Genomic DNA, 16,073 nt, shown 5'->3' on the forward strand with positions numbered 1-16,073 from the left:
TCAACAACTGAGGATAACAAATACAGTGCCTGTCGAGTAAAGAATTGTACTGGTAAGTTCTGAAATGATATCCAACCCAAGGCAAGGGATGATTCTTCTTTGGGATTAAACCACTGAAAAATTCTAAAACGATAGTCTTCCTCCATGAATCTTTCCTTAATAATTATTGAAGAAATTTGTCGTAGAATAGACAATAATTACAAAATCATCATATTCCGTCATTCGAATTAAAATATGTCGAGAACCCAATGAACCAATGTTACACTCCCCTTTAATCTTCAGTTTCTGTGGAAAAAACTTTCTCAACTTGGTCATTGTCGGTCCTCCATAGGAAAACTTTGCAACAAGAGCATGTTGCAAATTTTCCTCTTTAATATCAGACGATTCAAATACAATTGTAGGTTCTTCAATGACTATCTCAACAAACTTCAACTAAAATATCTTACCAGATGTGCGAGGTGTTAGTCTGAGTAATGTTGCATAAGTTTGTGTAGCTGGTGGATCATCTACCCAACTAATAGTTCTTTCTTTTTTATTTCAATTTCTTTAATAAAGAAAATTATTTTATGAAATAATAACTATTTAATTAAGTGATATAGTGGAAATCAACTCTATATAATTTTGGTTAAAACTCGTTGATACTTTAGTGATTAAAAAAAAAGGTTTAGTTACTCAAAAAAAGGAAGAAGGTTTTTTTACAAAAGTATAGGTCCAATATTTTGAGAATTGAGTTTGTAAAAATTTGAAAAACCCATATGCCAGTTATTATTAGTGAAAAAATTGGAAAAAATTGTTCCCAGTAAACTTTCCCACGAAATTTGCAACATTTTCAGATACACTAAGAATAAGGAATAAGAAGCGTGTTCTCTCCCACTTGAGATAGGCTGCGGACTGCCAGCGATAACTGGTAAACTCTCTCGTTTTCCCCTCTTCACTTTTGTTCTACCAATCCATCTCTCTATTTACTAAATGGGCAAGCTAAAATTGTCCATTTAAATTAAAATTGTTCAGTTTTGTTACAGGAAGATATTTGAGAAATCGAAAAAGGGTACAATTTGTAATGCACACTCAACCTTTTACGATTTAAAACCATCTATGTTTCGCTTGCATCGACTTTTGAAACCCTTACCAGGGCCAAACTATATTGAATCCTACAGCTTGGTTGAGTTCAATTTGGTTCTCTACGCTTTGTCCTATGCCATTGTTGTCGTTATTTTACTTTCTAACATGTTTTGTCTACACTTCTTTTGATCCGCGGGTCCATTACAAACAACCTCTCTAACCCTTTGAGACAAGGTAAGGCCTGCGTATATCCTATCCTCCCCAGACCTTACTCGTAGGATTATACTGGTTATCTTATTGTTGTTCTTATGAAATTAAGATATATACTAATATCAGAATGCCTATCTCATACAATTGCCTAAGACTTATAACCTTGAATAGATTTCATTCGCAGCTCTAGCTGATTTTATAAGGCGATAAGCACAGGATTTAGACTAATCTAAATGAAGCCATTTATTTTCCGTTTAGACCTTCTTCGACACATTTTCTCCAACATAAAGATCAGGTATTGTTCTAGCTAGGATAGGTATTCTGATATTACTAGTTGGACAACTGGCCATGGGCTTAAGAGTTTAAGATTAATTTTCTTAATCGTAACAAATGATTTTTGACAAGAAAAGGTAACAATGAAGAATGGAATGTGGTTTGTTAGATGTGCACTAAAATTTTTGGCAACAAATGTGAATATTACCATTAACCAAGAAAACACATACAAACTAACAGCACCCAACCTCATCACCCTCTTCTAGGAAAGATGTATTGAGGAGTAGGCCTCAAGAGAACCAACAATTAATTACAAAAATTTCTACCAAAAACTTCGACATCTATATGCTCTCTTTGTTTCTCTATACATTTCTATCCTCTTTACAATTTTTCGTGTAATTTACCCCACTGTGTCTGTATGTAGTATCTGAACACCTTTGAACTGTTTCCAGTTCCTTGCTTTCCAGATGTAGTACACCATAGCTCCCCATAGAGCAACCACCACTTCTTTCTTAAACTTCTTCCAGTTTATCCTACCAATCATCTCCAGCGTAGTCTTCAGGACTCTTGCAGGCAGTGAGATGTTGGACCATTGTATATGATTAGCTCTCACCATTGCAGCATAATCACATTCTACAAACAAATGTCTGCTCATCTCCATCACTGATGCTTTTCATATGCAGCAGTTAGTATCTTCTACGTGCATGTTTATATGCAAGTGAGCAGTCTGTTATGAACGAACTGCTATCCACATGATGAATCTATGCCTAGGCAGTGACACAGAGTTCCAAACTAATTTAGCTATATCTAACTTAGCTTGGCTGCCTATCAAAGCAAGATAACCACTTGTGATTGAGTACTTCCCATTAAAAGTAAGGGTGAATTGTCCTTGTGTATACCAATGTTGCATCCTATCCTTCAAAGAGTTGAATTTTCCTCCAATACTAACTACTGTCTGCTGGTTCTCTATGTGCACTAAAGTTTCTGATACTAAATTTGTTAAATGCATGGTTCTAGCCTATTTGATGTTGTTATCCATGACATTTAGCTGTCTTTTTTCTTCTTTTTTCCTAGAAGATTAATCTGTATCTGGAAAGATTGGCCATCGACTTGAAGTTGGGTTTGAGCTACAATTAGTATCATGACTCGGTAAGAAATTCTTATCCTCTTTATGTTTCTTATTTCAATGTCATTTGTTCGTTACTCTTTTAATTTCCTTTTGGCATTTTCGTTTTAAGATCCATATAGGTGATACCTACTAGTTGAGGATAAGTTTAAGACTTGTTAGAGAACTTTTAATATTATTACGGGAAAAGGACAAAAATACCCCTAACATATGAAAAATGGTTCACAAATATCCCTTTCCACTTTTTGGTCTAAAAATAACTCAACCTTTGTTTTTGGTACCCTTGAGCCAAAAACAAAGGTTGGGGTATTTTTAGACCAAAAGTGGAAGAAGGGTTATGTGAAAACTGAAGATTGCAATCTCAAATTAGATTGATCAAGCATCCATCACGAGTCGCATGGGCACCCCCACAAGGTAGAATAGTTGTGATATCCCCATCAAGATCTAACTCTAAGAGGATACTATTCCTTGAGCCAAAAAGCAAAGGCTGAAGATAGACCAAAAGGCGGAAAGATGGTTTATGTGGTATATATATATGAGCTCAATTGAAGAAATGCGGATTCTTATACACGACCTCAACTTGTTTGGGACCGATGCTTAGTCATTGTTGTTTCTCTACCTTTGAATCGGATCATGAGAATTCATCATGAATTTTTGTTTGATGTATCTTCCGGATGAGTAAATGCTTAATAGATGTGTTATTGCATCTTGATCTCCAAGTTGAATATACTAGGTATAGTTTTTACAGACTTTTACCCATATTATTGATATGTTTGTAAAGTATTGGTGATGCATAATTGAATATATACTTGAAGTCTTAATATCGATGTTTGATTATTTAGGTTTGCTCAAGATGTGTCCAAGTATTGGATGGAGTTGCCAACAGTGGCGGAACCAGGAATTTTATGAAGGGGGTTCAGCATTTTATTACCTAAAATCAGAAAAAAAAAAAAAGTGGTTATTAGGAATCGAACCCGCGAGCTGAGACAAGCAAAGGCAAAATACTGAACCTCTTTGCCACTGAGCTAGTCCTTTGGCTAATGCTTAGGAGGTTCAATGTTAAATATATACACATAAATTAAAAAATTTATCTTATATATATAATGTAATTTTTTAACGTCCGCCCTAGTTGCCGAGGTATGGCAAAGAATATATAATGGTGTTCAATATTTCTTGGACTTTGCTTACACTGTTGGAGATCCTCAAGGCGAAGAAATCCAGTGTCCTTGTGCAAAGTGTTGTAATATCTGTTGGTATCGAAAGAATGGAATATATGATCATCTAATATGCTATGGATTTGTTGAAGGTTATACAAGATGGATTAATCATGGGGAATGGGATTTTGTGATGAAGGTTGATAGTGACATAGATGATGAAGTTAACTCAAACGTCAACATTGATGGTAAACCAGTGATAAAAAGTTATCTAAAAATAGACGAAGAAATCAGCAAATTCAAACGGCAATAATTAAAGGAAGAAGTAAGAGAATTACATCATTTTATGAGTGGTGCAAAACAACCCTGTATTGGATGTTCAGGACGTGGCTAAGTATTCCAGATCTAACCTACTTTCTCGGGCTGATGCAAATAGTGCAGGGGACATAAGTGGTCAAAACCTTTCCCGTTCCTCTGAATCAACTCATTAGCCATGAAAAGGTATTTTGCACTATTTAATTTTTCGCTCATTACCATAATTTTCACCATTGGTAAGCTTTAGCTATGCAAAACTGAGGTACAATTGGTGCATCGCAATACTTATATGTTATTGTTGTACAACAGATTGACTAGTGTGCCTACAAAGCGGCTGGATAGTAGTGTCCAAAGTATTCTCAATACCTTTGAACTGATAGAACTTGGAAGACTGGTCTGGGGGCGATTCATCTGTGACAGAATAATTCCATGAAGGACCAAGAAACTTATGATGTAAGTTTTCAGAATGCTAAGACTGCTACTTGAAATGCATAAGAGGAAAGAGTTATGATGGGTCACCTATACTTGTTAGCGTAGTCGAGGGTAAACATACATTTGAGTTTTTATGTGCACACCTCTGTTTTTGAGACAATAGAGCAAGTAGGGCAAATCCCAAAGACTTCTGTGGTAGACTATGGACAAATTCCAGATATGTTGCTCATATACTTGTTTAATTATAAATTCTATTTCAATGCGAGATTGATTTTACTTGATTACCCATCCATATGACAGTGAAAAGCTATCAAGAGTTTTCTGGTCTAAAACTCTTTTAATATATCAAATTTGACTTGATATGGATTTTATAACACAAACCGTAAAATCTTGCATTCAATCCAATTGTTCGCCTTGTGCAGGAATATACACACGTTCTGTTATTTCATTTCCTTTTTTTACTTTTTGGTCCCTCCCTTTAGCATGAATACTTTCTTTGATATCCAATAATTTCAAGGAGTTTTGAGGACTCAAGTTTTGTAGAGATATGAGATCAAAAAATGGTTCCTCTTGGACCTAGGCATAGATCATATTGATGCAACCTCATAATGATATGAAAAAAGTGAATTTTGTTCCTTTTTCTTCTTTTTGAGATATTGACCTGGTTTTTAACCAGCAAGACAAAAGAGCATGGCAAATTTCTATATTGGTGAAGACAGTTAAGAGCTTCTTCATCTGATATATCATGTTCTTGCATACTCAATTGGTCTTCCTATCTCTCTTGTCATTTTCTTTTCCCTCACTATCACCATTTATGACAATTTTAGCATTATTCCTCAGAATAATCTTCTTCTAGACCATAGATGTATTTTTTCCTTTAAAAAGAAAGTGGTGGTGTTCGAGTCAACTTGTATCCACCTTGATTATTCCAGCACAACATCTGGTACCTTCTACTAGCATAAGTATCGGATCTCTTTGTCCACTACAATTTAGACATATGAGAAAAAAAAATCAGCTAGCCTAGTTTTTTGGATGGATCTGAACCTTGGTCTTCCATTGTTTTCTTTTTCATTTCATTGACAGCTAGGCCATACTTCAACTTGCCTAATGTCATTTTTCTTCTTGATACATGATGCTTATTTGTCTTGGAAAGATATGTGCAAAAAAACAAGTTTTCACTGATGGACTGTGAACTCCTCCCGTTGCTGCTGCTTTTCTTTGGTGGATTGCTAAATTACGTCAGTAGCGTTATAAGGAAATACTTCTCAATTCAACATGTTTAAGATATTCAAGTTCAATAAGAAACTGTTAAAAGTAATTGAAACTACAGAAGATGAGTTAAACTTGTTTGCATTACACATTGTTCTTGCTTGTTCCAAAACCTTAAAATTATGAAAGGTATTATTACTCAAGTATTAAAAAAGTCATTTAGATCATCTTTCATTTCCGAGGGACAGACAGCACAGTTGTTATTCACATATTCTGAGTTACAGATATAGCAGCAGACGCATTCAGGCACCTAAATAAGGACTAGAGAATCAAACTAGCTACCTATGACACAACAATTACCTCTTTAGCAACAAGTAGGACGCGTTGCTTTCTGATCAAACTACATACATAATTAAAATTACTGAAAGACATATTTATACTGCTATTTAGACCTGTAAACATTTGTTCAGATTCAGAGCTTCCCTTCAATCCTTGCATTTGTAAGACCAATGCACGCATCCACAAAATCTTCATCTATGAAGTCTGATGAAAATATTTGTAATCGATCACCATAACCTCGAGAAATACATTCCATTATAAACAACCTTGCATATGGATGAATCCGTTCAGTCACTGGTTTCACCCACATGACTGGATTATCTGCCTGTGGTGTCACCGTGTTCTCCACCCTGTAAAAGAATTTCCGGGATGTTACCGGTGGTTGCTCACTCAAATGCTTCATGTTGCTTTCGAATTTCTTTTCAGGTAAGTCAGTGTCTATCCAGTTATCTTTTAGGTAACATGAACTCCATAAAGGACTTCCTTGTTTAGGTTGAGGTGATTTTCTTGGTTTCCAAACGCATATAATTCTTTTTGGCAATAACTCTGCAATAGTCTTGTTGAAAACATTTTCATCTTGGTAGATGAGAAACTCCCCTAACTCAGCCTCCAAATACTTGTCAAAATCATGTGGATCATCATGGCCAAACTCTGTACGGATTTCCAGGATTATTATCTCTGAATGTGTTTCAGACAGGAACTTCTTGACATCGTTGATAACAACATCAACATTGTAGCAAAGAAGGATGCCATGGCATACACGACGATCTTCTTGAACACGGATGTCAAGAGCACGAACCCCAATTACCAGTTGTTGGTAAATGGACAAAGATTGACATTGAGCAAAAGGGCGAGAGATGAATGGGATTCCAATCTCATCAGTTGCAGAATCATGTGTACCTACAAAGGTAAGACATGGAACATAGATATATATGTAAAAATACTTAAAATTTCTAAGAAATATTAAATTAGTGTATATGAACCTATAAAATTTAAATGTTGAATTTGTTTTTATTTTTTTTGCGTACCTGGCCAAACAATCTGGTTCACATGAATTTTCTCAGGGATAAGTGTTGACATCCAATTTTTCCTGTCTTGTACGTGATAATCACAACCAGGAAAATTGCATCCATTTTTCTTCTTGAGATCACACAAACTTTTCTTCTGAGTATCGATAGCTTTTCGTCTTTCCACTTGTTTAGACAGCTCGCCACCCATCTTGAGAATAATTTCTCAAGAAGAAGAAGCAATAATACTTCCTCTTCTTCTGAATTTTCTTTCTTTCCTCCCTGTTTCTGCACAGTCAAAACATCTGTTTATCTGCGCCTATTAATATGTGCATTTTTAATAGGCTTAATGCATAACCACTCCAAATATCGTCGGATATTTCAGACAGTTGAATTATGCATTGTTTCAATTGAACAATTTAATTTTTAATAAAGTGTTCAAATTAGATATTTTTAATGCAAATTTTGATTATTTTTTTCGTGTGTTACATTATCTATAGATAATTAAGTTGACCACATAAAATATGTCTTTTTCTTTAATTATATGCCATCCCCTCAATAAGCTACAGAACCAAAAGGCAAGCATGACACCATTATGAACATTTTCTATTCAAGTTTGATGCGCATGACCAAAAAAAGGACAAAATTCACATTGTGGTTTAGTTAACTATCTAAAGATGAATGAAAATAACTTTAAAATCTATAAAATTTAAATTAAAAGTATTTAATTGGAATAGTTTATTAGGAATTAAAGTGTTTAAGTGGAACAAAACTTATTAAGTGAAATAAGACTTTATTCGAATGTGTAAATGAATTATTCTGATAAATTTATTAAGCTTTTTTAATATACGGAACTTTGTTCAATTATTATGACTTAAGAGGGATATATTCACTTCCTTTTAGATATGTCTTGTTCCAACATAATTATGTCAACATATAATATAACATCCAAAATGTTGTGGTTGTAGCGTTGTGGGGGATATATAGACTTTCTCTTTTGGCATTTGTTTAGGTGATAATGGTGGGGTCCCTTTGCTTGAATTATTGGTAGAGAGTCATAATCGCATTTTATATATCATGTGGCTATCGTCACCCTTATTTTATTTGGTTGACTATGCTTCAAGATTACAACTTTAAATGGTATAAAGTTGAGTGGAGGAGAAGCGGTCGGAGCCGAAAGAGTAATTTTTTTTATAAAAAGATTAATATGATGATTAATTTTAGGATGAAACTAAAAGGGTAAAAACGTATCTTGGGGTGCGACTTTAAAACAGCTAAAACCTTAAAGGAAGTCGCATGGTAGGATGCGACTTATAAGTCGCACTGCAGCATGCGACTTCCTTTAAATCGTAAGCCCAAGCGCCTCTTCCCTCCCCCACACCATCCCCAGCCCCCCACCCCGTTGCCCACCCCAGCCCACTACCAACCCAAAAATCTTTTTTTGATGCGACTCGTAAGTCACATTCTGCCACTTCCTTTAATGTTTTGACTGACGAACTCGCACTTGGAGTGCGTTTTTACCCTTTTGGTTTCATCCCAAAATTAATCGTCATTTTAAAATTTTTGCAAAAAAAATTATCCTTTCGCTTCCGACTCTGAGGTAGAATAAGTACACTACTCAAGAACATATACATATTGATGAATTTGATCATTTTTTGTTAAATAAAAAAAAGGAAATTCTCAAAAGTATATAGTCTAATATAAAACATCACATGACGTAGTATAATATATCAATCTTATATAATAATGTATAAACGTTTTATACACAAATATAAATTAAATCAAATAATAAATTCAAAATACGAATGGAAAAAATATTTCTCCTAGTAGACAACGGAGCGTAATTTTCCCACTGAATGAATATATCAGTTGGAATGGTTTGACATAACATTAAATATTATTGTCTACAACAAATGTTGTAAAATCCCTTTAGCATATTCTGTCGTGCAATGTGCAGATTGATGTAATGCATATCTAATACAGGGTTTATAAATAACCATATTTGAAATAAATGTTTGTTAAAAATAGAAACGCGTTTGGCCACAAAATTATTTTCACTCAAAATTACTCATAAGTTATAATTTTTTTTTTTAAAAAAAACTTCAATTTACATTCATGAACAAACACAACTTAATTTTTCCTATTTCATTTTTCACTCTGAAAATAAGACTCATAATCTTCATGGCTGTTGCCTCTAAAAGTCATCTAACTAACAACCTCCTCTATATTTTATACTCAATACATTAATCTTTTCTTTCTTTTGACTTTTTCGACAACCAACATCTAGTTGCCATATATATACACTATATCCTTGTATATTTTATACTCAATACATTAATCTTTTCTTTCTTTTGACTTTTTCGACAACTAACATCTAGTTGCCATTTATATACACTATATCCTTGTATATGCAATGCATTCATTATAGACAAAGGAAAAAGAGATGGAAAAAACAAACCTAGTTCTATTGCTTTGCTTTATTCTTATGTCAATGGTTCAAGGTGTTGTATTAGGACCCAAAGCTGTTGAAACATGGTTCCATAAGCTTCCTCATGCAAAGCAAAAGGTAACCAAATTTCATTTTTATTTTCACGACATAACTAGTGGGAAAAATCCCACTGCAGTTCCAATAATCCAATCCAAATCCCCAACTTTCTTTGGGTATGTTGCAATGATTGACGATCCACTAACAGTTGGGCCAGAGCCCAATTCGACAATAGTGGGTCGAGCCCAAGGGATTTATGGTGGAGCTGATCAAAATGAGGCTGCCCTTCTCATGACCCTCAACTTTGTGTTCACAGCTGGCAAGTATAATGGTAGCACGTTGAGTGTACTTGGACGGAACCCGGCATTTCATAAGTACCGTGAGATGCCTATCGTCGGAGGTTCTGGAATTTTCCGATTGGCTAAGGGAATCGCCACTGCGAAAACCTATTGGATGAATGCTACCGATGCTATTGTTGAGTACAATGTTATAGTCCTGCATTATGACATTTGATGTGCTTTTGCATTTTTAGTATCATTTGTAATTTCCTATTCATTATATTTGAATATATACTTCTATTGGTTAGAATAAAGATGTGTATTGATCAATGGAATAAAACCTTTAATTAGACATAAAATCTTTATATTTTTTGATATGGAATTGACATATTTGAAAACTACTACGAGTCACGATATTAACAATTTAAAATCAAAATAATCTAGAGGTGAAAGTTGGGGCCTGGCGTAGTTAAGAAACAAAAAAGGGTGTAGGAGGCAACTACATGATCTGCAAGAAAATTAGGGTTATAAAGAAAAGGGAACTCTAATTTTAGATATCCTTTTCAAAACCATAAATAAAAAGTGAGACAATATTAATTCTGGTAGAGATAAAAGTTATTGAATGAAAGGAATTTTATACACCAAATATTCAAAATTAAAAAGTGGATGAACAGATTATACGACGCACGATTTGAAAAGATCGTGTTAGCGATTACTCAAATTAATTATTTTATATTTGTATTTTTTTAGTCATATTCATCGAAAAATACAATTCATACACTATATAGCAAACTCAAATTTATAAGTACGGATTGTAAATAGAAAAAACTATAGCTAAGAAAGCTTAATAACAACCAAATGTTAACTATTTCTGAAAAATTTTCTTATTAATTAGCTTATGCACAATTTATAAAATTCTGAACGGATAGAAAGAATCACTGGTATTTGGGCTATATTTGACGCATCTAACAGTAGCAGAAATTTATAAATAACTGCCTGGTATTGTAAATTAATGTAATGTTGGATATTTTAAGGTTTAGAGACAGTCATACATACCTGAGATGTATAGGCATTTCTGAGTTTTGAAAGTTACAAGCTTCAGATTACGTTAGCAACTCAGTCCTTAGCGAATTTAAGTTTTATACTTTTCTTTTTTTCAATTTGTTTGATCTATTATTTTTTTAATCCATTTTTTTTTAAAAAGAAAAAATTACGCAACTAAGTTAACGTATACTACTTAATTATATTAAATAGCTATAGTTTTAAACAATTACCCCTGCCACTAATGTTTCGTCCGAGTTGCTTGGGGCCATTTCTCGATTTGTATATCCCTAACAGATTATTATATCTTCCATTTTCCCAATTATGCAAATTAACATTTCTCTCATCATAATCTTTTTACTGATTTTTCTCCTTAATTCACTCAATTACAATCAGATTTCAAATTTCAAAAAAATTGTGTTTTCCTCTCAAATCTTCCACCACCATCCAACCTAGTTGTTCTTCTTCTTTCTTCACACCCAACGAGCACCACGAACCACCATCAAACCACCAAGCCACAAACCACCAGTCACTACAGCAAACCAAACTACCACCACAAACTTCCATCCTCACCACCTTTGTTCCTCTCCGTCGTCATTGTGTTAACCACCAAACATCCATTTTTCGGTGAAACCCATCACGAACTAGTGAGCTTTAGGCTCGCACAAACCTAGACGAAGCATCTCCGACAGACTAGATCTCCGACGAACAACAATAACACCATCTCCGGTAAACCAACTCCAAAATCGGTACACTTAATGGACGTGGGTCAAAAACATCTGTAGAAAAAGATGATGAATTTGGTCAATGAACCAAGATCATGGTGAAGAAATTGAGGTACTTTTTACAATTTATTTTTGTATATTTTTTGTGATTTGTATTTCTTTTAATACATTTCACCTTATGTTGTATACGATTCTATAAATTTAGCGTATCAATGTTTATTGCAGTTTTTGTACCTTTTTAGAGCTTATTTGTATATTTTCAACAATTATATACAATTACTTATTTTGTATTTGTATATTATCAGCAAGTATACGTTCCAACTATTATTTGTATAATCTCAACATTATTGAGGTATTTGTACAATTTGTTTTATATATTTTTTGTGATTTGTATTTCTATCGATACATTTCACATTATGTTGCATACGATTCTATGAATTTAGCGTAACAATGCTTGTTGCGGCTTTCTTACTTTTCTAGACATTATTTTTATATTTTCAATAATTATATGCAATTACTTTTTTGTATTTGCATTTAATCAACAAGTATACGTTCCAGCTATTTATTTGTACAATTACGATATTTATATACATTTACTTTTTTTTTTGTGTGTATATATAAGTCATTTTTTGACATGTTTATTTAGGAAGTTAAATTTATCTTTCTTTGTTTGGTAGAAGTCATATTTGGTAAGAAATTCTAATCACATACAATAACCATGATTTGTGGGATTAATTTCCTTTTTAATAATCTAAATCTCCGTCTCATTAATTAAGTTAAATGTCCAATTTGTATAAAAAATAAATTTCAAGCAAGATATATAATAGCTACTGAAACAGTAGTTAAGGAAGTTAATTATATTTCAACTCTTACCTATTTATGAAATTTTCTCTAAAAAAATAACTTTTTTTCCTTTTCAATAATTTTTTAGTTTCAATCTTCCACAACATATTTAAGATTACAAAATTCAAATTTTATTTCTTTAAACTCCATATCAATTCAAAATAGATCAAACAATTTAAAACAAAGAAAGTAATCTTTAGCTTACACTATTATACCATTTAAAGAATATCTACATGTATCTCTTTAAAATGTAGGATTTGAAATCTTAAGTTTGGCAAAAAAACAAAAGGTCGTTAGAGATGATCCAAAACCGAGGTTCTCATACTAAAACTAAACACAGGAGCCCATATCAATACGAACCTAATATATATTATATATCTCAATTTATTAATTATCGTAATTTAAAATATTTTTTACATAATTTTTAAATATTTTAAAAAATATAAATATAAATATAAAATTTTTATAAATATCCTCGATTAAAAACTGACACATTCATAAAGAGATGGCTAGTTCTAGAGTCTTCTGTACAGTAGTAAAGAAAGTAATATAGATGCCATGTGCATTCTTCTTTTCTTTCCTTTATTCCTCCTTTTCGATTTGAAATGATTCCCCCCATTAAGTGGAAATTTAAGAGTCAATTAACTAACAATTTCTATATATTGAATAAGAACCAATCTATTTTTTCTTCTTATGAGTTTTCTGACATACAAACAAACTCGTATACTCACCAATATAATATAATATATATATATATATACTGATCTGTTGGAAATGTAGTTAGTTACTGCATAGTTTGTTACCACTGAACTTCATCAAGTTAGTTGGAGTATTGATCAAATTTTTAGATCAATTCATTTCTCCTTCTTCAATGGAGTTTTCTCTTCGATTGTTCTCCTCTGTTCTTCTAATCAAATAGTCGTTAGATTGAGTTTTTCTCAATATCCTTGTATATATATGCAATTAATCATTCTTTCTCAAAACACTAAGTGGGAGAGACAAGGAGATATAAAGAGATGGAAAAAGCAATCCTAGTTTTATTTATTTGCTTCATTGTTATGGCTATGCCAATGGCTCAAGGGGTTATATTAGGACCCAAAGCTATGGAAAAATGGTTCCACAAGCTTCCTCTTGCAAAGCAAAAGGTAACCAAATTTCATTTCTATTTTCATGATATAACTAGTGGAAAAAATCCAACTGCAGTTCAGATAGCCCAGTCTAACATGACTACTAAATGGCCAACTTTCTTTGGGTTTGTTGAAATGATAGACAACCCACCAACAGTTGGACCTGCCCAATTCGACTATAGTGGGTCGATCTTAAGGGATTTATGGAGCAGCTGATCAAAATGTGTCTGGCCTTCTCATGACTCTCAACTTTGTGTTCACAACCAGGGGCGGACCCAAGACAAGTTCAGGGGTATTCGAACCCCCTTCGTTAAAAAATTATACTGTATATATAAGATAAAATTTTTAATTTATGTGTATATATTTAATATTGAACCTCCTAAGCATAAACCAAAGGACTAGCTTTGTGGCAAATGAGGTTCAATATTTTGCCTTAGCTTGTCTCAGCTCGCGGATTCGAATCCGAATAAGCATATTTTTTTCTGATTAGCGTGTTTAATTATTTTTGAACCCCCTTCATAAAATTCCTGGATCCGCCACCATTCACAACTGGTGAGTATAATGATAGCACGTTGAGTGTACTTGGCCGGAATCCAGCATTTCCCAAGTATCATGAGATGCCGATCGTTGGTGGTTCTGAAAATTTTCGATTGGCTCAGGAAATCACCACCACTAAGACGTATTGGATCAATACGACCAACAGAGATGGTGTTGTTGAGTACAATGTTATAGTCTTGCATAATGACATTTAATTTGATGCTTTTCTATTTTATTTTCATTTGTAGTTTCTTGTTCATTATATTTAAATACTGCTACATTATGTATTTTTTCTTTAGAATAAAGATGTGTGATGAAAAATAAAATATTTGATCGAGATATACCCTTGTACAAATAACCATGTTTTGGAATATGGATTTTTGGATCAAACGCAAGAATACTTTAAAATTAAATTATTAATTCAGAAAAAAAATTGTTCAATTTCGCATATTTCAGAGGTACTTTTTACTTTTGTTTTTACAAAAGGAGACCCCATAAAACCAATTTTTATTATTATATTATATTTTTTTTAATTAAGAAAACCTCATGAGGCCCTTGTCTTTTTTTATTATTATTTCCTGAATAGCGGCCTCATGAGATGGTTTTTAATTAAAAATAAAGCAAATAAGTTCCTCATGAGGTCATTAATTCTCATGAAGTCTCTTTACTGCATTTTGGAAAAATAAAATTGCAGAAAAGCGATCTCATGAGGGTTTTTTTCTTAAAAAAAGCGGTAGAAAATTATTGCTTTTGCAGCTGTCACCTGCCATTTTAATATAATTCAATAATATATATGATCTATCAGCTAAAGCAAGCTCAAATAGCTATCAATAATCAATCAAACTAGAATAAATACATGTAAATGTCCTCCAATCAACAAATAAAGAAGAATAATCTACTCGGTTTAGGTATATTGATTGGTGATGTCATGATCCTGACTCGCCGTGATTAATACCCGCACTAACCCTCTGGTGGAAGAACTACTATTCCAGCCAAGCTAACAGTAATCGCAAGAGACAACCAATTAAAGAAGCGGAAGCAGTTTTAATTAAAGAAGTAAGACTGAGTTCCCATAAACTCATAAAATCTAGTCAAACAATCCAATATGCAGAAATTAACACTTAGGACCATAAAGTCGATATACCAAAACCTCTAATCAATAACAAGTCTAGAGAAAAGGGATGAAACCCCCAAAAGTTATAAAAATAAAACTAGTGTTTGAAAGTCTAAATCATGAATGAAGGACTAAGATATGGAAGAGCTCATGGTAGCCTGAAAGAACTGACTCACCCTTGAACTCTGAAAACTAACGGTCTTCTATATGAGGTCTCTCAGAAGCCACCTGAAGATGCCCTGTACTTAACAAAGACAGACCAAATGCAGTATCAATACACAAAAGCAACAGTGTACTGATAAGATCACGCCACTAGCTAGTAAGTTAGACATAACAAGAAATTACAACACAATAAACACAAATATGCAGAGTATCTTACCACTTATCATCTTATATCTAGTACTTAAACATACTCACAGATTAACATTCCCTAACATCATGCAATTTTAAATAAAAGTCCTCTTATGGGACCTACAACACCTAATAGTGTGTCAAAACGTGACACCCGATCTAGGTATATGTAGGAACCTGACATTCGATCCAAGCATACACAATCAACCACAAATATAGTGAATAGTTCATAGTCATATCTACCAAGATTATGTTCATTGCAAGCCTTAGACCATAAACAATCATTTCACATGATTCATTTCAGCCTTCCCTATTCACATACATAAATGCATACAGTGGAGAAATTAGCAAGAACATATAACACATAAGGGAAGACAAAACCATCACCTACCTCAAAACCAAGCTTTAACAACTCTAAAGTGCTGGAGCTTTCCCTTTTCGGGTT

At 33.2% G+C, this 16,073-nt stretch overlaps 3 protein-coding genes and 1 long non-coding RNA gene across 4 annotated transcripts; 3 read left to right on the forward strand and 1 right to left on the reverse strand.

Annotated features, from left to right (window-relative positions):
• Positions 1-3,823: 3,823 nt before the first annotated feature.
• On the forward strand, positions 3,824-4,853 carry LOC129877373 (uncharacterized). Its single transcript, XR_008763530.1, has 2 exons — positions 3,824-4,326; positions 4,450-4,853. It is a non-coding gene; the product is annotated as an uncharacterized LOC129877373 (long non-coding RNA).
• Positions 4,854-5,987: 1,134 nt separating this feature from the next.
• Positions 5,988-7,522, reverse strand: LOC129877371 (uncharacterized). The gene is made up of 2 exons (XM_055952868.1): positions 7,149-7,522; positions 5,988-7,020 (listed from the first exon to the last, which is right to left on the reverse strand). The coding sequence occupies exons 1-2, from the start codon at positions 7,336-7,338 to the stop codon at positions 6,254-6,256; spliced, it is 957 nt and encodes a 318-aa protein (XP_055808843.1). The 5' UTR covers positions 7,339-7,522; the 3' UTR covers positions 5,988-6,253.
• A 1,970-nt stretch (positions 7,523-9,492) lies between these two features.
• LOC129876966 (dirigent protein 22-like) lies at positions 9,493-10,187 on the forward strand. Its single transcript, XM_055952441.1, has one exon. The coding sequence runs from the start codon at positions 9,571-9,573 to the stop codon at positions 10,123-10,125; it is 555 nt and encodes a 184-aa protein (XP_055808416.1). The 5' UTR covers positions 9,493-9,570; the 3' UTR covers positions 10,126-10,187.
• A 3,134-nt stretch (positions 10,188-13,321) lies between these two features.
• Positions 13,322-14,378, forward strand: LOC129877233 (dirigent protein 21-like). The gene is given in 3 exon segments (XM_055952722.1): positions 13,322-13,793; positions 13,795-13,881; positions 14,168-14,378. Coding segments are annotated over 3 exon segments (576 nt in total). The 5' UTR covers positions 13,322-13,515.
• The last annotated feature ends 1,695 nt before the right edge of the window (positions 14,379-16,073 follow it).

Source organism: Solanum dulcamara, chromosome 12, assembly GCF_947179165.1.
Source record: "Solanum dulcamara chromosome 12, daSolDulc1.2, whole genome shotgun sequence".
NCBI lineage: Eukaryota > Viridiplantae > Streptophyta > Magnoliopsida > Solanales > Solanaceae > Solanum > Solanum dulcamara.

Coding starts and splice junctions, on each gene's coding strand:
- LOC129877371 (XM_055952868.1), bottom strand. CDS start 7,338: ATGGGTGGCGAGCTGTCTAAACAAGTGGAAAGACGAAAAGCTATCGAT. Junction 7,021..7,148: donor GAACCAGATTGTTTGGCCAG/GTACGCAAAAAA, acceptor TTACCTTTGTAG/GTACACATGATTCTGCAACT.
- LOC129876966 (XM_055952441.1), top strand. CDS start 9,571: ATGGAAAAAACAAACCTAGTTCTATTGCTTTGCTTTATTCTTATGTCA.